This window comes from Leptodactylus fuscus, chromosome 9 (assembly GCF_031893055.1).
Source record: "Leptodactylus fuscus isolate aLepFus1 chromosome 9, aLepFus1.hap2, whole genome shotgun sequence".
In the NCBI taxonomy this organism is placed as follows: domain Eukaryota; kingdom Metazoa; phylum Chordata; class Amphibia; order Anura; family Leptodactylidae; genus Leptodactylus; species Leptodactylus fuscus.
Window position 1 is genome coordinate 82732432 of NC_134273.1, and position 27808 is coordinate 82760239.

At 43.9% G+C, this 27808-nt stretch overlaps 1 protein-coding gene across 1 annotated transcript; it reads left to right on the forward strand.

The window, feature by feature from the left end:
* The first annotated feature begins 3474 nt into the window (after positions 1 to 3474).
* Positions 3475 to 27787, forward strand: LOC142218724 (NUAK family SNF1-like kinase 1). The gene is made up of 7 exons (XM_075287619.1): positions 3475 to 4159; positions 11134 to 11254; positions 13581 to 13732; positions 19253 to 19318; positions 21920 to 22039; positions 22754 to 22886; positions 23940 to 27787. The coding sequence occupies exons 1-7, from the start codon at positions 3884 to 3886 to the stop codon at positions 24881 to 24883; spliced, it is 1812 nt and encodes a 603-aa protein (XP_075143720.1). The 5' UTR covers positions 3475 to 3883; the 3' UTR covers positions 24884 to 27787.
* The last annotated feature ends 21 nt before the right edge of the window (positions 27788 to 27808 follow it).

Genomic DNA, 27808 nt, shown 5'->3' on the forward strand with positions numbered 1-27808 from the left:
CTTGTGATTAGGACCAACACTTGGAACCCAAGTCTCTCCACCTTCTCCCTCCACTCCCATGTTCAGCACTATTTACGGGCAGCACAGGTAACTACTTGCAAAAACGGGAGAGGAAGAAGGAAGCAGAGCAACCTGGGAGCCAGTTGTGATCCAATGATCAGACCCAGCCCAGAACCCTTAGGTACAAGTATTTGCGAGGGGTCTACAACATTTTCCGCATTTTTTTAACTCTACTTATTAAGAATTTCAAAACCAAATTACTTTTCTTGCAACGTCCACCAGACGGACAGACAGACAAGTCACATGACGTGACACAACCAGTGACTCCTCCTCACCATTTCTACCAGAATTATAACAGTATGGAAACTTGTAAAAACTCCCAGAGAAATTAAATCAAGTCGTAAAAAGTTGCAAATTTTTGCAAAATCATGATTTTTTGTAGATTATGAGCCCCGTATAGGGATCACAATGTACATTTTTCTCTCCTATCAGTATGTCTTTGTAGAAGGGGAGGAAATCCACGCAAGCACGGGGAGAACATACAAGCTTCCTGCTCCTGGCAGGATTTGAACCCTGGACTCCAGCACTGCAAGGCTGCAGAGCTAACCACTGAGCCACCGTGTTGCCCTAAGGGTTAAATGATGATTGACATAATCTGTGGGATTATATGATGTATGTAGTCCCTGAAAACCCCATTAAAACCAGCACTGCATAGGGACTGTATGCTCTGCCCCAGATGGCGTTTTTGGATACAAGATCTACTAATTCCTAATTACATTTACCCCAGAGGTTATTTTTGGATCCTGGCGGGGGGTCATAGCATGTAGTGACTGATATCATCCTCATCACTTCTGGATTTACCCACAATCTGTCTTCTCAGTCATCCTCTTCTGATACATTCCCCAATTCTGAATTCCATACGTTGCGCAATCGGCTGCTCGGGGCTGGTTTGCTCCATGTCTTGTATGAGTAACAGGGATGTTGCATCAGAGAGTCATGGAGGATATCTCTGACCCAGACTGTTTATGGCTATATCTCTGTCCTGTGGATGACGGCATGTGACTACATGTACAGTCCATGAATGGAGATCAGCTCCTCGTAGAGAACATGGAGATCCCACTGGATGTTTAGTCTTGTAATGATGATTAGTGAGAGGAGAACTTTCCCTAATTTCCCTATAATGATATAGATTGCTACAGCCATTACCCGGGGTGTTGTAATGTAACCGCGCCACTCAGAATCCAGATGGTCACGGCCTGCACAGACTGCTGGTGTAGGGTAGTCGTGTCGGAAGGCAAGGCACCCGGGGTTCATATACTGGAACTAGAGATCGGTGAAACTTGCAAAATTTGTTTCACAAAGTTCATATATCCCTTTTATTTCGCGGACATGGTTATTAATATATGGCTCTTTAACACCCCCCCCCCCATATGGTATGATAATTGATGGCCCAGGGAAGGTGCGGAAACAATAAACATTAATGCTCATGTTCCCTCACTCCTCCTGGGCTCCCTCGCAGCATCCAGAGATCCCATGGGGTCCTCTTTGGTCATCTTATATCCTCCTAAGTGACGGGCCCCAAGGGGTTACATTGCAGGGGGCTACTGGACCATAATGTAGTCATGTCTCACTTGGAAGATTACATGCACTTTCCAGCTGGGTCTCTAGCTAATCTCCAGAAAGACACTTAGGCCAGGACTTATATAGTACACCTTCACCCAAGCATCACTATGGGGTCATATGCTGCTCCCAAACAATCCCTCCTGCCATGCCTAGGTGCAACCAATGTGTTCCTTGCACACTTTGTTCCCTTCACCTCCTCACATCTTTATACCCTGCGATATAACTTGAAGCCCCTGGACACCATTGCAATATCAATAACTGAGCCCCCGCATAATAGATGCCTTTTGAATATTGTGGTCTTCTTAAAGGGGTGGTTCACCAGCGATCCCTTTCAGAATGTAGTTGTTGCAGCAATCAGCTGATGGTATTGGATAACAAGGGGAAGGTTAGGCTGACATGTCTGTTTCCCTGCAGAGGAAATTCAGTATTACATTGTAGATATTTTGTGAAAGGAAATGCCCAATAAACGAATCACTGGCCGCAGCGGTGACCTCTGGGCGGACATTTCCTGACATTTCCCGTGTGCCAAGGTGGGACCAGGAAGAAGAGGTCATCAGGGTCAGAGCTGGACTCTCCAGGGATCTATGAGGGGTGTATCGCTCTGAGTAGGGGACCCCCACTTCCTCCATACACTAGGTCCTGGGTGTGACTGCTGCCTCTTCCCCATATTGGTGAGGCCATGGCATTTTAGGGATGCAGCACGCCCCCTATTTGAGTGTCCCGTGGACACATAACATGCGGACATCACATACTAAGTGACAGATACCCTAGCAGATGCGGAGCATTCCTCTGGTCCCAGAAGATTTGTGGGACTCCAAGAGGTCATCCCTGTTTTCAGGAGCCTTACAGATGTTGTGGGAGAGGAAGGCAAGCATGTGTATTACGGAGGTATATACTGCAGTATGGAGGCACCATATAATGGCACACAGATGGGGGGAGTTTATCATCCCCTCTATGCCAGTTTTCTAGTGTAGAGGGGCGATCCCGTGGTACACATTTGGTGCAAGTCCCTAAGTGACCGAGGTCTCCTTTTTGGTTTGCACCTGATTTAGGAAAGGGCCGGAGCCCCTTGATGAATCAGATGTGCCCTGCGCCTGTTGGGGCCTTTTTAAGACTGGCCAAACGCCAATTTTGATAAAGATAAATCTGCCCAAGAGCGCCTACGTATGCGTATCATGCAGTAGTGACTCCAGGGTCCTGAGTATGGACCCCTAAAGAAATAAAATAATAGACATTGGCAAACATCTGTAATACTTTTCTCTCACAAGGGATGCAGAGCACCAGGAGCCTTGTGGAGTAGGGGAGTCAGTGGCGGAGCACGGGCGCTCATCCCCAACACCCTTAAGGGTCAGGTCATTTTATGGGCAGCCAATTTACTTTTGGTATCTGGAAGAAACCGACGCAAACACGGGTAGAACATACGAAGTCCATGAAGATGTTTCCGTTGCTCGGATTCACACCCAGGACCCCAGTGCTGCAAGGCTATAGTGCCCAAGGCTATAGGGTTTACAGAGATAGCAATCACATGCCGGTCCCTGGGGACCAAAAGAAGTTGCAAACATTGTAAGCGGCACATGATGGATGGGAACCCTATTTTGCATTGGGTCCAGCAGCTCCAAATGATGGCAGTGGTCAGTACCTCAATCCTATAATGGGACCCACTGCCGTTATACTATTACACTACACCTCTCATATCACAGTGTCTCCCAAAAGACAATACAACACCCCGCAGTAGCAACAGGTAGAAGACGTGATGGTAACATCAGTCATCCGGCCAGGGAGGAGACCTCTCCCACTTCCCAAATCTGTCTCCTCCCAGTCATAGTATGAGAATGCAAGGCCAGGCTCCAGCTCAGACTCTGACAGCTCGGGGCTTGCACACAATACACCACAGCTCAGCAACTACAAGACAATGTCTGCTGCCTGGAGCCTGTAGCAGATGCTGAGGGGAGACATTGCTGGGCAGACCGGGGAGGTAAAGACCTGGGGGGGACAGATTCTGAGGAAAGGGGTGCAGCAACTATATAGCTAACCGCCTAGATCCTGCACCAGGCAGAGCTGCAACAGGACTTGGGCACTTGGTAGACTTCAAGTAACTTTAGCAAACAGATTGCTTGTGACTTTTGCACCCGGATTATTAATCTGTAATATTTTCTTAATTTATTTGGGTTATTTAACAATATTTATTTATTATTTAGCATGTTCTGTTAACAAGGCTGATCTCGTTTGACCTATTCGCTGCAGATATAAGACAGACACCATGACCGGGGTGACTAGTGAGGGCAACGCAAGGGAAGGGGTCATGTTGGGGAGCAAAGTAGCAAAAGGGCATAGAAAAGAGGGAAGAGAGGAGAGGTCCCCGAGCTGGGACAGGTGTGACTCCTGCAGGGTGTCAGACGCTGGTCCTGTGTTAGGTGCTGTGAAGAAACACCATCACAAGCACAGTATAAAGCACCGCTACCAACTCCTGGAGACACTCGGAAGAGGAACCTATGGCAAGGTGAAGAAGGCCATGGATAAAAGCATCGGCACGCTGGTAAGTGACGCTCACTGGATTGAGTTTGATATTAAGTTGTATCTCGAAGTTCACCATGTAGGTCAATACATGATACAGATGTAGCAGAGCTGAATTTGTCATTGACAACCTTTGGGGCTGCGCAGTGGGTAGATCTGGCTATAGACAAGACCTTTTCATGGTGTCCCTAAAATTGCAAATCCCTATTGCTTCTTCTCAAGGAATTTTTCCTGTTGGTACTTTTGTTATTGCAAAGATAAGTGGTGTTGGAGATATTTGACCGCCGCTTATCCTGTAAAACTAACATGTCATGGTACAGGGACAGCAGGTGAAGAAAGTTTTAATGTTATCTTCCGTCTATGGCCACTAATCCAGTAGATTGACCCGCTATCCGCGCAATAACAAGTCAACAACAAATCTAGCTCTGCTACATCTGACCAAGTCAGCACTGCTATAACTGTATCACGAGTAAATGTTTAGTGTATGTCGTCTATGGATAGTTCCATATAGGAACAGGGTGGAGGGATCTGGCTACAGCCCAAGGCGCCGCTACGTGTGGGGGCGAATGTCATTTCCATATCAATGTGCTGATCTTTGTCCCCGGCTTTGCAGCCCCTCGAGGTAAATGCCTGCCGCATAGTGACGGTCAGAGAATTACTCAGATAGCCAAGACGTTGTACACAAGTGATATTTCTGAGTGTGACTTAGCATGCCCCCATCTTGATAAATTTGGCATCATTCGCACCATTGTCACCAGCTTGTAAATACCCGGAGCCAATGACACTGTTGTTATAGATGTCCCATTACGTTTGCAGCGATTTAGACACTCCAAAGAGACTTGGGGTCCGTTCGCACTGCGCCGTCAGCACGGTAATAGCGTCCCTACACATATTATAGTCGGTCGTTCGCAAGTAAACTTGTGTGAGTCATGACTATAATGGAGTCCTGCCATGAACTACTAACCCCATTTCTCAAAGGCGTTGGTTCTGTCCATGTCACACCAGGGACAGCTAAGGCTATGGTGCGAACAGCAAACCGCTCCGTATATCTCAGCGTCCTGGACCCATGTAGGGCAAATATGGATAAACGATTGGACCCTGGGTCTTATCAGGGGGTTATATTTAGGTTTTTGGCTTGTAAGGGAAAATTTTGGAATTTCTGCAGCCGATTCTCAAATTTACAATGTTCAGTGATTACAAGCTGAAAATTCTCCAGAAGTGAGCTGGAATGCGATGAGAATGAGCGCGGTCTGCAACGCAGCGTGCCGCGGCCCTGCCAAGTTAAATAAACTCTTTGGCACAGATGTAAATACTAAGTGAACGGATAGTCTGGGCCTTTAAAAATAGACCAAATCCCCGGACCCCAGACCACAACAGCTGCTTAATACGTAGAAAACGATAGCGGCGAACAAGGTGGCAAGCGTGTGCGGTAGATGGCAGAGCAGTGCAGGCCAGAGGCTGGCGGCAGCTATGGCACAGGCGTGATGATAATGGGGCTCGGTCTAGAGGGTTAACTTGCAGCTTCTTGATCCCCAATGATGTAAGTGGCCGTTCACACGAAGGAATTTGGAGAGGAATTTGATGAGGCTAAACAGGGTGATCCTCGCTGCGGGTTCTGCAGCTGAATCAGCCGTGGAATCCGGCGAAAGATTGAGCGCCCTGAAAAAAGAAAGTGACCACTGCTGCGTCCTGTTGAACAGGAGGCCGATTGTGGGAGGAATTTGGGTCTGATTTTCCATGTGAACATACCCTAAGGCTACATGCACATGATCAAGTGTGACGTATGAGCAGGGCTGATAGTTATAGAGTGGGCCTTGATATCGGAACGAAATGGAACTCCCCATTCAAGATAATGGTGCACAGAAGGCTCTCGGATGACACTTGACCTGCACAATTGGTCATGTGAATGAGACATAAGAAGACCCCTATTTGTGGTAAAAGGAACTTTTTGGGCTCCCTCATTTACACAGGTCATGTGATGTCTCATTCGTCATGTGGCTTGTTTGCAGCTCAGTCTCATTCAAGTGAATGGGGCTGAGCAGCAATACCAAGCACAGCCACCATACAATGTACAGCGCTGTGCTTGTTGTGTAATGATGAGGCCACAGTGTTTGTCCCAATGCTGGGGTCTCCCTAAACGCATGATCACTTTGTCGGCCCCCCCACGATCAGCAATAAAGTAAATATTGGCCTTGTTACCCATAGGAACCAGTCTGCGGTATAAGATTTTCTGGAATATCAGTGGTCGTATGAATGTCATCTTACTGTATCCGAGACCGCAATTTCCATAGATGAGAAACTCTGGGAAGTTAAAGGGGATGTCGGTCACTGTGCTGGTGTTGCGCCCACCATGAGTGAACCGCAGTGATTTTGGGAGTCATTATTCTGCGAGTCATCAGCTCTGAAATATGCAAATGTTTCATAAATAAGAATAAATGCTAAACATGTGATGGTGAGAAGAAGAATTCCACAAAATGTGTCAGGCGTTGTGCAAGAGCCGGGTGCTGACTCGTCTATACACGCTCCGCGGCCATGCCCATAGGTGCCCGCCACACAGCTGCACATGTCAAAAACATCCAAAATGCACCGGAAATAAAAAAAAATCTCATGCCTTGAGGCGTCTCCTGTAAGAAATTGTGTTCAACCACTTTATAGTTCATATATCTCATTCTGGGAAAGTAGAGTGAAAGAGCAGCCATATTGGTTATCACTCAGCTTTCTCAGAAATGGATAGAACGGAGAAGCTCTTGGAGGGTGATTTATAAAGACTGGCATATTGAACACTAGTCTTTGCATCTGTGGCGCCTCATTTATAAAGAGGGGTGCAGCTCTTCATATATAATGTCGGGGCAGGGCACCATAGTTTTCAGAAATTTTAGGCACCATTCATCTGTGATGATAAATCTGGCGAGGCCGTGGGGTGCCCCCAAAAGAAAATCTGCTCCAAACTGACTAATTTTGTCTTCCATTTTGCATGTATGTTACTGATCTGAATAGACCATGTTGTAAATATATTGGAAGGGAACATCGGAAGACCCTTCGATTATACATCCAGTCGTGTCCATGAAGCCTTAAGGGAATGTATAGACTTAGAAAAACATGACTCCGTTCTTCCAAAAAACAGCGCCACACCTGTCCAAAGTTTGTATCTGGTATTACATATGTAATGAAGTGAATGTGACTGAGCTGCAATACCACATACAACCTGTGCACAGAGGGGGCACTATTTATCTAATTTTGTAAGTCACCAAATTTTTTTTTCCCATATGGTCCGACCCTGACTTGTAGGCGATTTATAATATAGCGACAGGTTTTATTTAATCCGTTCCTCCTACATTTATAAACTGCTCCGACCGCCCATTAATCCAGAATATTTGCTAATCCGTCGCCTCTAAGGTCCCTCTGCCGGAGAGATGAAAGCCGCCCCATTTGGTTTCTGTTACCAGCAGGAGACTCCCTCATTTCTCTTTCACTGTTTTCCCACCTTTATGTTCTCCTTATTCTTCGGCCAGAATGTGCTAGAAGGAATCTGAATGACTTAAGACGCTGCCAACATTCCAGCAGAATTCCCAGAGTAGACAGGAAGAATTTTATATCAAGAAATATTGGAGTCTGAGATTCCTGAGGGGATAGAAAGGAAAACTTTCCCTTTCATGAATGGTGGTCCCTGAGATGTGGTCGGACCGCGGGCTGACCCCGAGGAGGCGGAAAAAGTTCCAGATTTAAAGAGAAAGCGAAAATTTATAGATACATTCACATGGACATTAATAACATCTGTACGCTGCTGAGAATATAGAAGGACAGACCGGATCTGAGTCACAGCCTGTATTATACTTCCTATATGTGTCTTATCACTGGTGGCCCCATGTAACGTTATTCGTGGAGCAACATCCTTAAAGGGGTTGTGTATTAAAGACACATAGACCTCTATAAATTGACTCCTGATAGATTAATAAATAAACAGCGACTCATTCCTGTTAGCGTCCGCCTTACGGGTATATTTATGGCCACCTATAGACAATATATCCTTAGAGTATTGTCACAGTATCCTGTATGACTCAGGTGTTGGGAAACAGTGGAAGAGTCCGGAATTCTGATACCTGGGGTAGGATTGTATAGAATATGGAGCCTGGGGGAGGGGGGGCACAAAGTTATGTTCCATTTATAGTCCTGAATTCCTTATGAATGAGCTGGGAGTCCTGCAGAGAATATCTGCGCCGCCGCTTATCACATGGCGGGGTGATGCGGCAGACACATTGGTTGCAGCAGGATGTGGTTGAGTGTCCCGGACGCTGCTGACTTGTCTATAGATAAAAACTTCCTAAAGTCATAGATCAGCAAAAGAACATTGTAGGATGACTGCATGTACGCAGGACGTCCACCGGGGGCGCTGTTACTGAATACTTCTATACATGGTGAATGTAATACTGGGCAGAGGCTTCCTATATAAAGATTTTATGACCATTACTGCTTGTAAACCCGAATTACTCGGCTCATCTGCCTTTACATTTTATATGGTGACGACGGGTCTATAATATCAGTCATTACACCCCATATACTCCAATATAATGTATAATGGATGAATCGTCCTGTAGTCGCTGACTAGTTCCTAATATTAGTGTGCTGTGACTTCTGCTGGTCCCCGGCAGGGCCTTAGGGGTGAGGATTTAGCTAATTTATTAGAAGCTCCATCAGGGGTGTAACTAAAGGCTCGCGGGTCCTGGGGCAAATCTTCAGGTTGGGCCCCCATTGTGCAACTTATCACAGATTTACAGATCCCAAGGGAGCCCATTGATTATATTGTTTTTGCCAAAAAAAGTGAAGCTTGCAAGACTTTGTTGACTATGATTTTAGATGGACTCGGTGCTGGACTACCCGAACCGGGAGTATGTTACTAGATCAGATGGGAGCAAAGTGGACACTATAGCATTAAATTATTAAAATTATTGGGGCTCCTTTCCTAGTGCTGGTAAATTTTTTACTCCCTGTTCCCCGTCCTACCCCTTGTAGGTGAGCGGCATCATCATCTAATCCCATATACCTTTGTATGAGAGCCCTTACTTAATAATTCCACAGTCTGCAAGCCTTGACTCTCCAGCTGTCGCACGACTACGACTCCCATCATGCCCTGACTCTGCAGCCACTAATGGCAGCGTAGCGGGCAATCCTCTGGTACGGGCTGTTCATGCCCAGCTCTACCGGTGTGTATATTTATGCAGCAGTCTATTTAGTCTGGATTTCTCGCTGCTTCTGACGCACTTAGTCGGCGACATTGTGCCAACACCGAGGGGAAAGGAAGTCATTTTCTACCGAAGCAGATGCGATAGTAACATAAACACGTGATAACATACCGCCATCTCAAACACGCAAGAAGTCAGAGCCAGCGAAAAGCAAAGGCTATGGCAACCGTTGTGGTGTTAGCCATGGCCCAGATTATGTGACGACACTGAAAGGACATTACTTGTAATATACTTTCTATTCTTTCATCTATTTTACGTCTTCAAGAACTCTGATGGGCGAACCACGTGACGTGTTTCAGGATTATTGTCGAGGTTCGGCCGCACGTTTCGATTCAGACTGAATTTGTTTGGCCTGGATTGTAAATCCTGTTATTAGACTCTGCGGTCTCCTAAAATGTAGCAATAAAATAAGATAAAATGTATCAATCTGTAGCGCTGACGGTTTATTGGACAGAGAACTGGAACAAACTCTGCTGGATAAGGACAGATGTTAAGAAGAATGTATCTAGTCACATGAAAATGGAGGAATTGAAAGGGTTAAAGGTGAAAGGAACACGATCTGCGTTGCTCTGACTTTGTGTACTGGTGTGTACTGGTGTTTACGGGGCTGGTGATGTTTACAAGCACCTTGTGACCAGGCAGCGATTGCAAAATGGAGGTAAAATTAGAGCGGGTCGAATGCCGGGGGATTATGTAACTATGTGGTCTTGTGGTCTGGGTGTCTGCAGAGCCCAGATGAATGTCACTGTACATATATACTGTATACTAGAAGCATGCGGCGAGGAGTCTGCATATGACTTGTTTGTAAACAGCACTGGCGGCATGTGACTGTATGGCAACATTAGTGTTCTCATCTGGAGCCTCCGTCGTAGAATTGGTCACATTGCACAAGACACAGAAGTCAACAAAGTCTAATAAGATCAGCTGATAAGACTAAGATGTATATTAGTAAACGTGGAGTCTCCAGGTCCCAGTATGGATTGCTACCTCTGCATCCCCTATAGCTATTACGCAGTCATCATGAGATAGCTGATAACAGGGAACAATAGATTGCAATACTTGGTACTACGGGGTCCAGGAAAAAGCTCGTCCCCAGAGCTTATGCAACTTAATATGCAAAAATTGCCACATTTTCAATAATTCTAATATGATTTTTGTACAAATTTTTCACCTTTTTCAAGAACTCTGCTTGCTGCCAGTGAATTTCAATGACCGTATTTGCATTCATCAGCCTAAGGCCCTAATCACATCTGCATTTGGGAGCACAAAAACTGTCCGGGTTGGTTACAATATATTTAGTCTAGGCAATCTGCAATATATCTGATACAAATCTGTTACAATGTATCAGTGCAGGTACAGTGATGGAGTTTGGAATGTTAGGTCTGGACCAGATACAATTGTAGCAAACCCTCAGCTGGGTTAGTCTACGTTCACATCTGCGTTGGTGTCTGTCTCAAAATGCAAAGGAAAGAGTTCTGAAAACCCAACTTTTTGGTGCGGCAATGTCAGTGAGAGACTAACGCGTACCCAACGGACCCTATTCTAGGCGACAGGGTCCCCCGAGATTTGTTATGGTGGATTCATTTGATTGTTTCATTCATTTTTCTGGTCCTATGACACAGCTTTAGGATTGTTTTTGACCTGAAGTTGAAGGTCTTCAACAAGCAATGATCTTGAAAATGAGAAAGTTGCAGAACTTGTAGAGTGCACCATGGATCGCCCTCTGGTTAAATACAATATATCACTTGTTTTTCAGGTTGCTGTGAAGTCCATTCAAAAAGATAAGATCACAGATGAGCTGGACAGGGTCCATCTTCAGCGAGAGATTGAGATCACAGCGCTGCTGAAACACGAGCACATTATACAGGTCTTCGAAGGTCAGTAAAAGCCCTGGGCATGTGTCATAGAGTGCGTCAGAGGCAGAGGATTCCCCGGGCACCACAAATCCCTCCATTTAATAGGATTAAGTAGCCCGATTGTTCATGGAGACTCGTGTCTGTCATTCTGGTGCTTAAAAAGTGCAACTCACTCCTGCTTTGACTTCTTAATGGATTTTGAAAAGCTATGCAAAAACTTTACTTTATAATGCTCTAGTCTCATCCAAAGCAGCAGTCAAAATAGAAAGCTTTCCTTTTATCAGGCTATAATATCTATCTGAAGCCCTGCATTTGGTGCCTCAGGGGTTCAAAGACCCTTCACCCTTAAGTACACAGCAATACTACCTATAATACTGCCCTCTATGTACAAGAATATAACTACTATAATACTGCCCCCTATGTACAAGAATATAACTACTATAATACTGCCCCCTATGTACAAGAATATAACTACTATAATACTACCTCCTATGTACAAGAATATAACTACTATAATACTACTTCCATGTACAAGAATATAACTACTATAATACTGCTCCTATGTACAAGAATATAACTACTATAATACTACCTCCTATGTACAAGAATATAACTACTATAATACTGCTCCTATGTACAAGAATATAACTACTATAATACTACTCCTATGTACAAGAATATAACTACTATAATACTACTCCTATATATAAGAATATAACTACTATAATACTACTGCCTATGTACAAGAATATAACTACTATAATACTGCTCCTATGTACAAGAATATAACTACTATAATACTACTCCTATGTACAAGAATATAACTACTATAATACTGCCCTCTGTGTACAAGAATATAACTACTATAATACTGCTCCTATGTACAAGAATATAACTACTATAATACTGCTCCTATGTACAAGAATATAACTACTATAATACTGCTCCTATGTACAAGAATATAACTACTATAATACTACTCCTATGTACAAGAATATAACTACTATAATACTGCTCCTATGTACAAGAATATAACTACTATAATACTACTCCTATGTACAAGAATATAACTACTATAATACTACCTCCTATGTACAAGACGATAACTACTATAATACTACTCCTATGTACAAGAATATAACTACTATAATACTGCTCCCTATGTACAAGAATATAACTACTATAATACTAATCCTATGTACAAGAATATAACTACTATAATACTACTCCTATGTACAAGAATATAACTACTATAATACTGCTCCTATATACAAGAATATAACTACTATAATACTGCTCCTATGTACAGGAATATAACTACTATAATACTACCACCTCCTATGTACAAGAATATAACTACTATAATAGTACTCCTATGTACAGGAATATAACTACTATAATACTACCACCTCCTATGTACAAGAATATAACTACTATAATAGTACTCCTATGTACAGGAATATAACTACTATAATACTACCACCTCCTATGTACAAGAATATAACTACTATAATACTGCCCCCTACGTACAAGAATATAACTACTATAATACTACCTCCTATGTACAAGAATATAACTACTATAATACTGCTCCTATGTACAAGAATATAACTACTATAATACTGCCCCCTACGTACCAGAATATTTAATTCCAAGCAATCTTATGACATAATACTGTACATCTCCTATACATTGTCATGAGATAATAGAATCCTATAATATGTCTGTATAAGACTCCTCCATGTAAATATCAGACAAGGCTGTTAACACTGGCAGACACTATTCTATTGGTGTGACCAGGACTCTGAATTCATCCCAGACACAGTAAAACCATGACAAATTTTAAGGGCAGGGAAATATTATAACTGGGAGGACGTGAAAAATTTAATTTCACAGTCCATCATGGTCAAACCAGAATGTTAGGTAGGGTGGATGTCCAATATATGGCTATTAAAGTAATGAGTGTCACAAATGATATACTCATCTTTATAATCACTAAATGATGCGACTGGTTCTACATTAACATAATTAAACATCTAGACATTTACATAATATTTAGTTTAGGATTTCCTATAGGTGAGCCATGTTATTGTATTAGACAATTGGATAGATATTATTGCCCAATATATAGTGGAAATAATTGTATATCCACAGGTTTAATTGGAATTACAGGATGAGTAGGGGAGTGGAGGGGGATGCAGCTTCAGCTTTGTGTGTTTATCTGAGATTTCATGCTGTAAGAGGGAAGAAGGAGCAGCAAGTGGGAGAATCTGAGAGAGCAAAGGAAAGATTAAAAAGAGCTTGAATAGAGAAAGTTTTCTAACACCTTTTTCTTCTTTCCCTACAGTGTTTGAGAGCACAGATAAGATTATCATTGTCATGGAGTACGCCAGCAATGGAGAGCTGTATGATTTCATAAATAACAAGCACCAGCTGCCAGAGCGTGACGCCCGCAGGTTCTTCAGACAAATTGTCTCGGCTGTTCACTATTGTCACAAGGTAAACATGTTCCAGTTATGTCACAAAGCTTTCAGGGTCATTCAGGCCCGAAGCATAAATCTAACCGCTGTACTGGTCACCTGATGACTGACAATGAAACTGTCAGCATGGAGGTTATCCATTACAGCCTGATACATTGATGAGGTTTATCCCATTGGTGCGTTTGCTGCCTGTGTTCTATAACCAGTCTGCCCATTCTGTAATCAGTGACTTCATGGTGGGCTTGTGCTTATACACAGAAGCCAATCTGAACGGGCAGAGCTGCAGGGTAAAACAAAGCACTACCCCCCCCCCCCCCCGCCCCCGTGCAGCAAGTTCAGGCCCGTTTGGTACACTGCGGCTCCAGCCAGCAGATGCTGGGGGTGTTTGGAGTCGGACCCCCTGCTGATCTAATGTTGATCAATAGTGCAGTCTTGGAAATCCCTATAAAGGGACTCTCCAGGAGGTCAGCGAGTACTTACTTCTGGTGGGATATTTAGGTGGTGAATCCAATGGCTGGTTCCGACCTCAGGTTACATGTTCGGAACCATGACCCGGCCCCTGAGTCAGTCCACCTCCACCATCCCCTCCTGTGTTCACTGCTGGTTACCTGCAGATTAGATTAGTACAGCCGGTCCCCATAGTACAGGTAACTACCAATGAACTGAGAAGAGAGAAGCTTCTGGTACCGATCACATGACCCGGGGTCAGAACCAGCCCTGGAATCCTGGGCTCATCACCAAAAAATCCTTCCAGAAGTAAGTACTCACAGACTCACCCTTTAGTGCTTTATATTACATAGACTGGGTCCCTTTTCTCCATACTCATGTGAACCCTTGGGACTCTCCAGTCCAGAATTCTTTGGGAACGGACGGTAGGATGATAGGGGTAAACCTCTAACACGTGCTGCGGCTTTCCAAAATAGTAAGTATCAAATAAGCAGATTTATACCACTACATGACCACATCCTTCCAGGGAGTCGTGTGAGGACACATCACGTCTGCCCATTAATATGTGCAATAAGAAAGTGTGCACCTGGGTCCGGGTACGTGAGGGGATACAGGCGCCCACCCTCCTTAGTATAAGACCCGCTTACGTATTCTGCACTGGGGAAAAGAAGCTTAATGTAATAATATAACACTGTGCCAAGTAATAATACCGTATAGTGAAGATATAGCAATGTCATATTGTCACTGGAGATTAGCAATGCCAGATGAGTGGACAGATAACAATTAGAGATGAGCGAACAGCGTTCGACCAAGTACATGTTCGATCAGATATCAGGCTGTTCGAGTAGAGCAGAGCTGAGTGTGCAGCAGGGTTCACATCTCCGATGTAGCAGTGCTGGCTGTGCGCTCAGCTCGACTGCATCTCCGGTGTAGCCGAGCTGAGCGCACAGCCAGCACTGCTACATCTCGGCATAGGAATGCATTGACCAGCGTTGATTGGCCAAATGCCATACAGAGTACAGCATTCGGCCAATCAACGCTGGTTCTGCCGGAGGAGGCGGAGTCTAAGATCGGTCTACAACAGTCTCCATTCTGGTCCGAAATTAGACTCTGCCTCCTCACAGACGAGCCTCCGGCAGAACCAGCGTTGATTGGCCGAATGCTGTACTCTGTATGGCATTTGGCCAATCAACGCTGGTCAATGCATTCCTATGGGAAAAAGTCAGCTCCCGCATATCACAAGCTGACAGGAATCCCGATGTAATACAGTGACTTGGGCGTGTTAGATGCCCCCAGACATGCTTCCCCTGCTGTCCCAGTTGCATTCTAGGGTGTTGGCATCATTTTCTGGGGTGTCATAGTGGACTTAGTGACCCTCCTGAGTCGAATATTGGTTTCCCCCTAAACGAGTATTTATTCCCCATAGACTATAATGGGGTTCGATCGATCAGTCGAATATTGAGCAGCTATTCAAATTGAACTTTGAACTTCGAACATTTCACTGTTCGCTCATCTCTAATAACAATACAATATGGTGAACGCGTAACAATGCCTCAGTGCAAACATGTATCAATATCATAAGTGCCATATAACAATACTATACTGTAAATATGTAACAATATATGAGCGTATATCAATACCATAGTGTGAGCACATAACACTGCCATATAGTGCAATGCAATATGCTGAACAGAAGACAGCGCAGTACATACATAAGGCGACATTCACATGCGCAGAGTCCGTCTGAAGTTGCAATGTGAGAAAGAACAGCAAGAAATAACACCGTCCATACAGTGAACATATAGCAATATATACTCCAGTACTGCCATATAGTGCTTATATGTAACTGCTATGAGCTACGGGGGTATAGTTGGTAATAGGGTGTGTGTGCTTGATATGAAACATTTGCCCCTTATCTCCATGTTGTTTAAGGGGTACCCTGCTGTGATATTCTTACTGACAGCCAATCTCATGGAGATATCTTCAGTCTAGCGATTTGTTGCTACAGGATACGTATATTTATACCGTATATTTATAGCTAATTCTTGGCTCCCAGGACTTGTATATACGGAGACGTCTGCTTTATGTCCAGAGCTTTAGGATTTTTTCTCGGCTGATTTATATTCACCACACATGAGAGTGTCGGAGTTTACAGAGCAGACGTCTCAGGAGTAAATAGTGAGCGGTGATTCAGGGGTATAGCATGTACCTATATACCGCCATGCCGGGTATTTATATAACATGACCACCGCAATGAGTTTATTTCAGGACTCCGCCAGGGAGGAATTTGTGATAGGTCTCCTCAGAGATTAACCTGGAGGTTGGATATAGATTCACAGACTACGAGCCCCAGAAGACAACCATCATCATCCATAGGCCTACTACACTCATGGCTTGATTTCGGCACTAGGCCGCAAGTGTCCTGGGTTTGTCCCTCAGTGTTTTCATGGTAACAGAAAGTCCCACAATAATCTTGAAGACAAGGGGCGAATTCATTAACATTGTCTAAAACCTCCATTACCCATAAACCCTCCATCTGGCCCTAAGTCCCGGCCGCCATCTTCCTTTGTCTGTCTCGGGACTTTTGTATTGAATATAGATTTGGGTTCCCGAGGTGGGGCCCCCGTCTGTCTGACGTTTATCACATAGGATGTAGACTACCCCTTTAAATAAAAACCTCCAATACAATCCCTTAACCCCTTGTGATTTCTACTTCTATGTAAATGACACACATACGAGGCTGACCGCGAATACCTAACAGGCGCCGCCGCTCTGAAAATTTAGATCTATAAATAGCCGAGGGCTCAGATACGACTTTCTAAAGATGTAAACTTTCCTAGAGCTTTTTTAAGGTCCCTTTTTATACTTCTTGGCTATTTTTGTAGCTCTGCTGAATCACAAGTTACTCAACAATGGCGACCATCACACAGATCACCCCGATCTCCTGCAGGACGAAAGGAGACTTGTGGTCCCGGTGCTGAGTCCCCCCCGTCTTATACGTTTAACGCCCCTCAATATTTGGCGTAACCTTTAACCTTCGGAGGAGAAGTCCTGGAAGTGATGCTATGACCCCACAGATATAGTCCTGGTCTCAACATGATCCAGTCTGTCTGGGATGACATGTAGAGACAGACAGATTGGAGCGAGCAACATCCACAGAAGATCTGGGCTTAGTTCTCCAAGATGGCGGCGGGAACAACCTCCCTAAAAACTGTGCAAGTCCCGAGAAGAACTGATGGAGGGCAAAGGGAAAAGGTCACACCGAATATTGATGGGATTTACATTTCTCTTTTCATTGCCAAAAAATAAGCTATTTCTGAAAGCATTCTTAGGGTGCGTTCACACGGAGTAACGTGCTGCGTGATGTGGCACGTATACGGCGTGTGAGACTATGCGCGCCGTAAAAGCTCCCATTGATTTCAATGGGAGCCAGGATTGTATACGCCACGTTATTTTGCGGCCGCAAAATAACGCGGCGTATATGATCCTGGCTCTCATTGAAATCAATGGGAGCTTTTACGGCGCACAAAGTCTCACACGCTGTATACGTGCCACATCACGCAGCACGTTACTCCGTGTGAATGCACCCTTAGGGTGCATGCACACTACGTAACGCCGGGCGTGTATGAGAGCCGTACACGCCGGCGTTACAGCAGGGCTGCCGAGCACTTCCCATTCACTTCAATGGGAGCGCTCGTAAACGCCGCTGTTACGAGCGCTCCCATTGAAGTGAATGGGAAGTGTTCGGCAGCCCTGCTGTAACGCCGGCGTGTACGGCTCTCATACACGCCCGGCGTTACGTAGTGTGCATGCACCCTTACTTTGCAGGATTTTGCCTAAAACTTTTGCACCACGCCATAGACGTCCGTTCTGTGACATATAGAACAGGCCTCGTTTCTTTAAGAACATATCCGCGCCCGTGTCCTTCACAATGAACTTTTCTTGCAATGCCGGCACCGGTGTAGACGCCTTCACCTTTATCCTGAGATGGAGTCTCGTATCCTCCTATAATGCCAACACATACACAACCAGAAGCCGCGGCCTCGGCTCAACTTCCAGAGATTGTAACCTAAGGAAATACCTTCATTCTTCTAAACACACGCACCCCTTTAAGTTACCCTTAAGGGCCCCTGGGTAGTGTTATCCTGCAGTCGTGTTACTCGCTCCTTATAATAGGTGACGGCAGGATCAGACTACACAGGGCTTGATAGTAGTCTGTAACCATGATGACACATAGCTCTACATAGACGCCATGGTTTTGTGCGGGCCTAACTAGAACGGCAGTGAAATCTTCACTTGAAAAACCTATCCAGGACACATTCGGCTCTGCTACATCCATTGTAGTCCAGATTTTGGCTCATATAAGCGTATTAGAGCGCTGGTTTACATCTTTGCGGTTATGTTAGCTTTATCTGGAATTTTCTCCATCTCGAGGCTGACTTTTCGCAGCCCCCGTCTGCCGCTTTGGCACGCCGTTGTCTTAAGAAACATTACTTTGGTTTCCGGAGTAACCTGTATGTGTTTATTTCCAGTGAGTTGCTCTTTATTTCGGCTTCCTCTCCTTTCAATCAATACATTATTACTCCTGGCAGCGACCGCTGGAAATAATAAAATGGCTGACACTGACCATAAATCCTCCCGCCTCGGTAATGGCTTACCATGGAACGGCGGCACATAATAAAGGGAGCAAAAAATGTTTGTGTTTTCAGCGTAGAAAGATAAAGTTCCAGAAAGAGATCTCCCTTGCCGCCATATATAGACTGCGGCGGCGGCAAGGCACGTAGCGACCCAGAATGTTGCAATGCATTGCCTTTTATATAACAACATTGAATTTTTGCCTTTTGGTTAAGGATGGCTGCTTTTCTCCAAAACAGCGCCACTCTTATCCACAGGTTGCATGTGGTATTACAGTTCATCCCCAGTCATTGCAATAGAGCTGAGCTGTAATACCAACCTTGACCCATGGACAGGTGTGGCGCTGTTTTTGAAATAAAGTAACCCTGTAGGCTATTTTATAATCTGATACGGCTAAAATTCTGTTTTCTATATTACTGAATTATTAATAATCGTCTTTTTATATCATTATTTGCAGAACGGAATTGTGCACCGAGACATCAAGCTTGAGAATATCCTCCTGGACGAAAACCTCAATGTAAAGGTGAGAAACTGGAAAAAAACATTAGAAAATGAAATAAAACCTGGGAAAAGTGACAGACCAGTTGTCACCCAACTTTCCCATAAACTGATATGACTAAAATAAGCAAAAATGGCGACTAAAGAAGTTTTAAAGATTTAAAAAATTTCTTACAAAAACAGCACAGGTTGCATGAGGTTGTATGTGGTACTGCAGCTCCATTGTAGTGGATTGGTCAAAATTTCAATGCCACACATGACCTGTGGACAGGGGTGGCGCTGTTTATGGAAGGAAGTGGACATCTTTTTATATTCCTGGTAAAACAATGGTTAACAATTTAAGGATTATACGATATCTGAAAACTGGATGTTGCATGTAGTTTATGGGGCCCTATAACAAAGATCATAATGGGCCATTATATGGTGTTGGGGTTTGCCACCCAGAAGAGAGAGACCCAGTGTTTGTTTCCCACTTTTTGTAGAAGGGAGTCCTGTACAGGTTCTGAGCTTGGCTCAGTGTCAGGCAGAGGTTCCTTGGGCCCACCAGATAAAATGATTCAACAATCCCTAGGAAATTCACCTTAGTACGCATCAAATTTGGGTGCCCATTACTGTGGAGGAGTGGGGCCCCCAGGAACCTTCATCTGGCCCTGAATATAATACACAAATCAAGGGCACTCTCGAAGCCCTCCACCCCCCAAAAACATTTATATCTGCCAAAACTTCCCAGTCCTCCAGACAGGACTATCACCTGCAAGAAGCCAGAATGCTAATGGCCCTGACTCTTCCCCCCCGGCCAGCCCCGGCCACGACTGTGAAAAATTGTGGGAACCAAGTGACCGTTCTGGAGCCAAAAATGAACCTATTTTCCACATATCGAACAGCTCAAGTGCAACCAGGCAGAAATAGCCGAAAGATTCATGGGGTGGCTAAAAATAACCGGAATCTGCCACTGACTAACATCCTGCTGGTGCACTGGCCTTTTATGGAAGGTATGGCAGGTTTCACATTGTGCAGAAGAATGCCGGGAATGTCTGTGTTTTAGAATTGGACAGGGGGGAAAAAAAAAAAAGCTTTTAATTGGATCCGTCTTCAGCAATTCCTTCTATTCCCAACATATCGCAGGATGTATTAGCATTCCTGGAATGACTCTTTCAAGGAAACAATCCGGATCCTTTGTGTATTCTCTCTCGTGCCGGCTCTTAGTCATGTTGTTGCCTCCTTGACATGTAGGGGGAGGACACAATGACACGTTGTCACAGACAACCGAAAATTACTCACTTCCTGTCCCTTATATAGCGTCGACATATTCCACAGTGCAGTACAAAATCTGCTCACAACATGTTGTCTCTCACTAGGACGTGACCACTGGCTACGGGCTGTTGGACAATATTGCATCTCAGCTCCTTTCACTTTAATAGAGTTCAGCTGCAATACCACACACAGCCTGTGGAGAGGTGTGGCGCTAATTAGTAAAGAAAGCAGCTATCTATTTCTTATCCTGTATAACCGCTTGCTGCTGAAGTGCAAGTTGAGGGTGTAATTCTTAAATTAGCTTATATTACAGATAAGTTCATTTTTAAGTTATAGTATGTTAAGCCTAGCTTATGTTAAAGGAGTTGTCCCATCACAAGGATCCTATCTATATTGCTAGTTTATGTGGATATAACACTTTTCCTAAATACATTGCTTTATCAAAACTGCTTTGTTTGGCATCTATCTTAATTTATTCACTTCATTGTTGACACTGGCCCTTGGGATTATCTGCTCATTTGTCAAGTGACTAGCTGCCTGCTCTAAGGGGGGAGGGAGGCGCTGACAAGCAATGGAGCTCCTCATATAGGGGAGGGGGAAGGTGAGAGCTCCAGGATTACTGTGCTGTCTATCTTCAGCTTTTCCACTTATCAGCCAGTTTAATTGAATTTGGCTGATAAGGGCTGAGATAAGGAGTCCTTTACCTCTGTATGTAATGCAAGCTAACTCAAATCCAGCTCTGCTACATTAGTTTCCACATCAGCGTCATACTGTGGATCATAGCAGATAGCAGAGCAAGTGAAACCCCACCCACCAATGTGCGAGAAATCCAGGAAGTGAAGAAAGTACAGAGTCTTCAGGCTGCAGAACAAGAGTTATGGGAATACCCCTTTAAGTCTAGCTTAACACTTTTAGTATCTTAGAATAGGTCTAGCTTAACTGTTATGTTATCTTACATTAGGTCTAGCTTAGTTTTATATTAGCTTATGTTAGTTCTAGTTGACTTCTTATGATAGCTTACATTAGGTCTAGATTGCTTCTTGTGTTATCTTATGTTAGATCTAGCTTAACACTTGTATTATCTTACATTAGGTCTAGCTTATGTTAGTTCTAGTTGACTTCTTATGATGACTTACATTAGATTGCTTCCTATGTTATCTTATGTTAGGTCTAGCTTAATTCTTATGTTTGCTCATATTAGGCCTTGAAAATTCTTATGTTAGGTTTAGCTTAATTCATTGGTAAGGGATGATCCCATTTATCGTACACACATGGGGGGACATGTAAAGCTCATTGCTGGTGTAATAGGTGATATTTTTACTACATAAATAATTTGTATATTAATGAATTTACCTTTTTCTCCTATTTTAAGCTTGCAGATTTTGGGCTCTCAAATCTCTATCACAAGAACCAGGTTTTGGAAACCTACTGTGGCAGTCCTCTGTATGCGTCTCCAGAGATTGTCAAGGGTCTTCCGTACCGTGGACCAGAGGTATATTCTATGTATATTCTGTATAATGCTGCTCTATATGGATACTTGATATGGACTTGTAGTGTATGTGGGTTATTCATACTCCTCTAGCATAGAAAACACATTTTTAGGTCCCCTATTAGTGATGTCTGTCTTAAAGGGGTTAAACACTGATGACCTATCCTTAGGATAAGTGATCCATATCCCACGCTACAGTCTTCTTAAACAGCTGAATGGTGGGGGTGATATATGATATCCCAATGATAGGTCTTCATTATTTTACTCCTGGGACCCTTTCATTTTTAGGATCTCAGTAACCAAGTGGTTACAGATGAGGACCCCCGATATGTGACAAGCCATTGATTTCAATAAGCACTGTGTAATACTTTATATCGCCTGCGGAGGTGCTGCAGGGATATTGAACACTTGCTGCTTTTGCCTTTGCCTGCACAGCATGGAGGCTGTTACACAGCAACTTGCAATGCTAATGTGTAAAGATCATCCAGGATAGTCCGCGCCATATCATTGCATTGTCACGGTCTCATTGAATCGCACAGTGTGTCACATGGTGTATTTTCTATAAACAGCAGCGTGACAATTGGACTCCAGCTCGGTTGTGACACATTGTAGGAGTCTTGAAGCTCTGCTTAGTAATAGCATATTCATTGCTTTCCATCTATTATCACAGTCCGTGTGGTTGTAGCATTCATGATATATATATATTTTCCTCCGCAGGTGGATTGCTGGGCCCTGGGTGTCCTGCTCTACGCACTGATCTATGGTAGCATGCCATTCGATAACAGCAATTATAAGATACTGGCAGACCAGATTGGCAGCGGACAGTACAGGCAGCCTCCGCACCTCTCCGGTCAGTATAAGATGTCTACTTTATCTGTGAAAATGATAAAACATTGGGCCATGTCTTAAATGGGCTGTCTGGTTCAGAAAACCCTTGATAAATCCCATTGTGGATCCCATCTACTAGTCATAGCAGGAGGACCCAGCTCTAGAGGATCCAAAATGGTCATGTATTGTTATTTACAAGGACGGTGTAATACTTCATTTCACCACTGAGCGTGCTGCAGCAAAATAGAACAGTTGCCACCAGGCTCAGCAGATCGCTGAGGATCTTAGTCGTGAGAGAATCTATTACCAATATATGTATGAGCTACATTTCTAACTAACAAAGGGGATAATCTCCTTAAAGGGGTATAAAAGACTTACATATTGATGACATAACCTCATCCATATGTGATCACCGGAGATCCGACACCTGGGACCCTCACCAATCTGCTGGTTGAAGAGGCCGCAGCATTCGGGTGATCACGGCAGTCTATGCACTGAATGCCAAGGCCCGTGCTGTGCATTATATAGTGGCTGTGTTTGGTATTGCAGCTCGGCCCCATTCATTTGAATTGGACTGAGTTGTTGGTGTACCATGTGACCGACAAACTTCACGTTATTGGTGCCACAGCAGTCATGAGCACCATGACCTCTTCAAACAGCTGATCAGTGGGGGACCTGGGTTTCGGACTCCACCAATCACATATTGACCTATCCTAAAGTGGTTTTCCAGTGCTATGATACTGATGATCTATCCTTAGGATAGGTCATCAATGTTAGATCAACAGAGGGGAGAAGGGGGGCAACACCCAGCACCAATACTGATCAGCTGGTGAGTGCTGCAGCCTGCAAGCACAGCACCATACATTTGTATAGTGGCTGTTCTCGGTATTGCAGCCCACTCCTATTCAGCTTGTTGTCTTCTTTCTAACCCAGAAATTTGAGGTCTTGATTCTTTGCTTGTGCCAAGACATGTCCTATGTATTGGGATATTGACCTAATGTAACAACTTCTGTCAATGCTTTTAGCTCTAATTCTAATGACGTAATTAACCATAGCGATTATTCTTTGTATGTAGGGGCCTGTGGACTGATCGACTGGATGCTAACAGTAAACCCGGCCAGGAGAGCTACCATCGAAGACATTGCCAACCACTGGTGGGTTAACTGGGGCTACGACACCGTGATCTGTGACTGCGACCTGGTACCTGAATGCCAGTCTCCGCTGCTGGCTCGATACATTGAATGTCAGAACACACCAAGTTTCCAAGGAACACAAAAAGAACTTTGCAAAGCCCATCACAAGGAAGACGATGAATATGAAGTTTGCTTGAGAAAGTCCAAAAAAGAGAACGACATTAATCACCCTCAGCAGGAACCTGAACTGATTGTTCCCCGGCAAAAACCCAAAGGGATCTTGAAGAAACGGAGCAGCTTTGACAGTTCTTTCTTCAACTCGACTTTCTCAGAGAACCTGTCTGAGAATCACCTGGAGCTCAGCAGAGAAGCTCATACGGCGTCCGCCTACGAGCCACACAAGTCAACTAATATCCAATGCACTTTCAACATGCCGAAGAAAGGGATCCTGAAAAAAACACACGAGGCGGAATCGGGTTACTCTTCCTCCCCAGAGAGGTTAACCTACTCAGAAATCCAGAAGACCTACCTCACAGTACCAGAAGAAAAAGCAAAGTACGACAGGCGCTCAAAAAGGAAAAAGGGCATTCTAAAAAAAAATGGACGCTTCTCCACCAGCTTGGACCTCCCCAGAGATTGCTCACCTCTCCGCCTTTCAGACTGTATGGAAGTCCTAGTTGCAGATCCTCCGAAGAGTCCGAGCCGGCCATCGAGCGTCATCAGTGACGATAGCTTCCTCTCCAGTGATTCTTTCGACCTTCTCGATATGAATTCTGATGCCAAACCTCAACTTTTCTCAAGGAGCAATTTCTACAGTTCTGAGGAGGAAGACCCATTGACCAACAAACTTCTGGAGACTCTTTGTAACCAAGACCATAAACTCTAATGGGAGATCTATGATGAGACTGTACTGAAAAACTGTAAAAAATATCCAAGTTTGCACATGTCCAGTGCTGCTTGCCGAGCTGTTCTGGATCTTGAATACAAAGACTCTGTTGATAGGGTGTATATAGGGTGGGAGTATCATTTGAGAGTACTGTAAGTTGTCTTTGGTTGAATTTTGTTAAGAATATGGAGAATTTCACTTTGCAGTTTCGATAGAGCATGACAGGTGAGTAGTCTGATTCACTGACCCACCCCAGTACTCTATGCCCATTCATTTAAAGGGGACCTCCACCAATTCCAACTCTTTACATCCTTGAATTGGCATCATTCCACTGATTCTGACGCAGTTGGAATTTTTTTTCTAGACCCTACCGTTCTTGAACAGTCTGAACAGTTATACTCAGCACTTAGGCTTACTGTCGAGTGGGCGGTGCCAGACTACCTGCTGAAGACAGTAGGCCTAATTAGCATATCGGGAGCTGAAATTTACAGTAGCGATTACTCAGGAATGGTTGGGACTAGAGAAAAACTTCCTACTGCACTTGTATCAGTGGATTGGATTCTATTAAAGAATACATGAGCTGGAGGTGTTGAAAGGTCCCCTTTAAAATTAAAGGGGTTATATTAGATTACAAAAAATATTGCTGCCTTTTTACAGAAACAGCACTACTAATAGCTGTAGGCTGTGTCTGTTATTGCAGCTCAGCCCCATTCAAGCAAGCCCTGCATACATAATGCATACAGATTATTGACTCACTGTATACCTTGTATTTTTCTTAGCTCCACCTAGTGGAGGCAGAATCTGATCATTCTAAGCAAGGGGTGTGTGCAGATGTAATAATAATATTAATAATAATAAAAGCCCGGGTTGTGGATATTGGGTAAGCTTTCAACTTAGAACAACACATGACCGCCGAGAGGATGTTTCCAAAACACATGGAGTATTTAGTCCCAAGCTAGAGGAAATTGTCTAACAAAATCTGGAAATGCCGCAGAGTTCAGTGGGCGAAAAGGGATACACATAACGGGATTAAGATTCACTTTGTTGTGTCTTCAGACTAAATCCTTAAACAATGGCTCTTTATAAGGAAGTGAAAGGAAACAAACCGTTGGCATGGATGGCATTACCTTCATTAAGTAGATGTATGGCACGACGGTCAGCCTTGTGTCTAGTAAACAGCTGCTGCCATCCTGCAAAAACATCCTGCGGCGATACCAGTGATTGAAACGTGTTATGCTCCAGGTACATCCAAAGCTGCTCTCAGGGCACTGCTTTGCCCAGCACAGGAAATTCTCAGCTATTGTCCGTGACAGTAGTGTGGACAATTAGTGGCCGCAAAAATTTTAGGAATCCCATGAATTTGTCTAACGTACCATAATATACCGGTTCAATCATTGAGGTGCTATCACTTTAAGATCGCCTTGCAAAAAAAAAAATTTTTTTGAAAAACAACACTGCAATTTTTCAGTCAAAGTCAGAAGCGTATTCAGCAAATTGCATCAAAAACTGCAGTAGTGTTTTTCCAAAAACAGAAGGTCAGGGCCTGTGGCAAAGAGAATCCCTGCAGCATGTGCTGCCCCCTAAGGCCCGGTACAAGGTATACAATCTAGTCAGATTACCAGGAATCTTCCTTTAAGACATGGCACAGGTTGACTTCAGCTCTTCCAAGCATGGCCATAGGGAGAATTTTTTTTTAGCCAAACATAGGGTCCAAAAGGAAGCAAAAGTTTAAAGGGATTAGGATACCTCTCCATTTTTTGGGGGGTATCCACTCTTGTGTTTGGTTCAAAAACTGCATCAAAAACTTTGTGTGCGCTTCCAGCCTCTACAATATACAATAAAATGTTGCTGTGATGCCAGAACCCTTTGGGGCCTACGGTTTTGCTGCTGTTACCATACAGAATCTAGCTTAGAATTCTTGCCAGCTCTCATGACACATCCAGGAAGCTCCCAAAAACAGGGAAGCCCTCCTGGAAGAGTGGGCTAATCTCCCTGGCCCCTATCCTTTAGAAGAGAGCCCTTACCTATGGATATAATAAGACTGACAACCTATCTGTACATGAACATTGCTGTGCTATGATTTTTGAAAAATTTTGCAAATGTGATGAGTAGTATTACTGTATAGCCCTAGAGGGCACCATGTTGTTCTTAACAAGTGGCTATGCTACGCTATGTTAATAGATGTGTTCTTAACAACACTACTGGAGCTGGAGGACAGTCCCGGACTGACAGGGCTCTCCTCCTGCACTGCCCATTGAGACGGACTACTAAGGTAGTTAAAGCTTTATATAAAGCGACCAGATTAGACAGGGGGCCTACTTTTTATTTTTTCCCTCTTTCCCAATGGTTGCATTTAGTATTGCAGTATTCAAGTCAATTGGTCTGAGCTGTAATACCAGACACAGCCTGTGGACAATGATGGCGCTATTCATGAGCAGTCAGTTGATGTCCTTCACACCAGATCTTGTGTATATGTAACTTACCTTACCTCGCATGGTTTTTCCAAAAGCAGCACCACACATGTCTGAGGGTTGTTTCTGGTACTGCAGCTCAGCTTGAAGCGCATATGGCTGCGTTGTAATACCACACACAAACTGCATACAAGTGTGGCGCTATTTTTGTAATAAGCAGCCGTGTTTTACTTGATACGCTACAAAAACAATGAATAACAAAAACCTTCTAGTATTCATTGTATCGGTCTGTGGATCTGACATTGCGGCATCCTGTTTGCTGCTGTAGATAGTGCGATGTGTGAATAGTCATCTAATGCCTAGTAATTATTTCTATAAGGGGAAACATTGGGGACAGGATTTGTGGCAAAGGGGGGCTGCAAAGTAATAAAAATATCTGCTGTTTGTTCTGAAGTTTATTTTTGCAAATGTTTAAGAATAAAACATGGGAAACAAAAAAAAAATTGAAACCTTG

Excerpts from the sequence above, each read along its gene's own strand:
- LOC142218724 (XM_075287619.1), top strand. The coding sequence starts at position 3,884 with ATGACCGGGGTGACTAGTGAGGGCAACGCAAGGGAAGGGGTCATGTTG. Across the intron at positions 4,160-11,133 it reads ATAAAAGCATCGGCACGCTG|GTTGCTGTGAAGTCCATTCA; the intron begins GTAAGTGACGCT and ends CTTGTTTTTCAG. Across the intron at positions 22,040-22,753 it reads TTCCGTACCGTGGACCAGAG|GTGGATTGCTGGGCCCTGGG; the intron begins GTATATTCTATG and ends TTTCCTCCGCAG.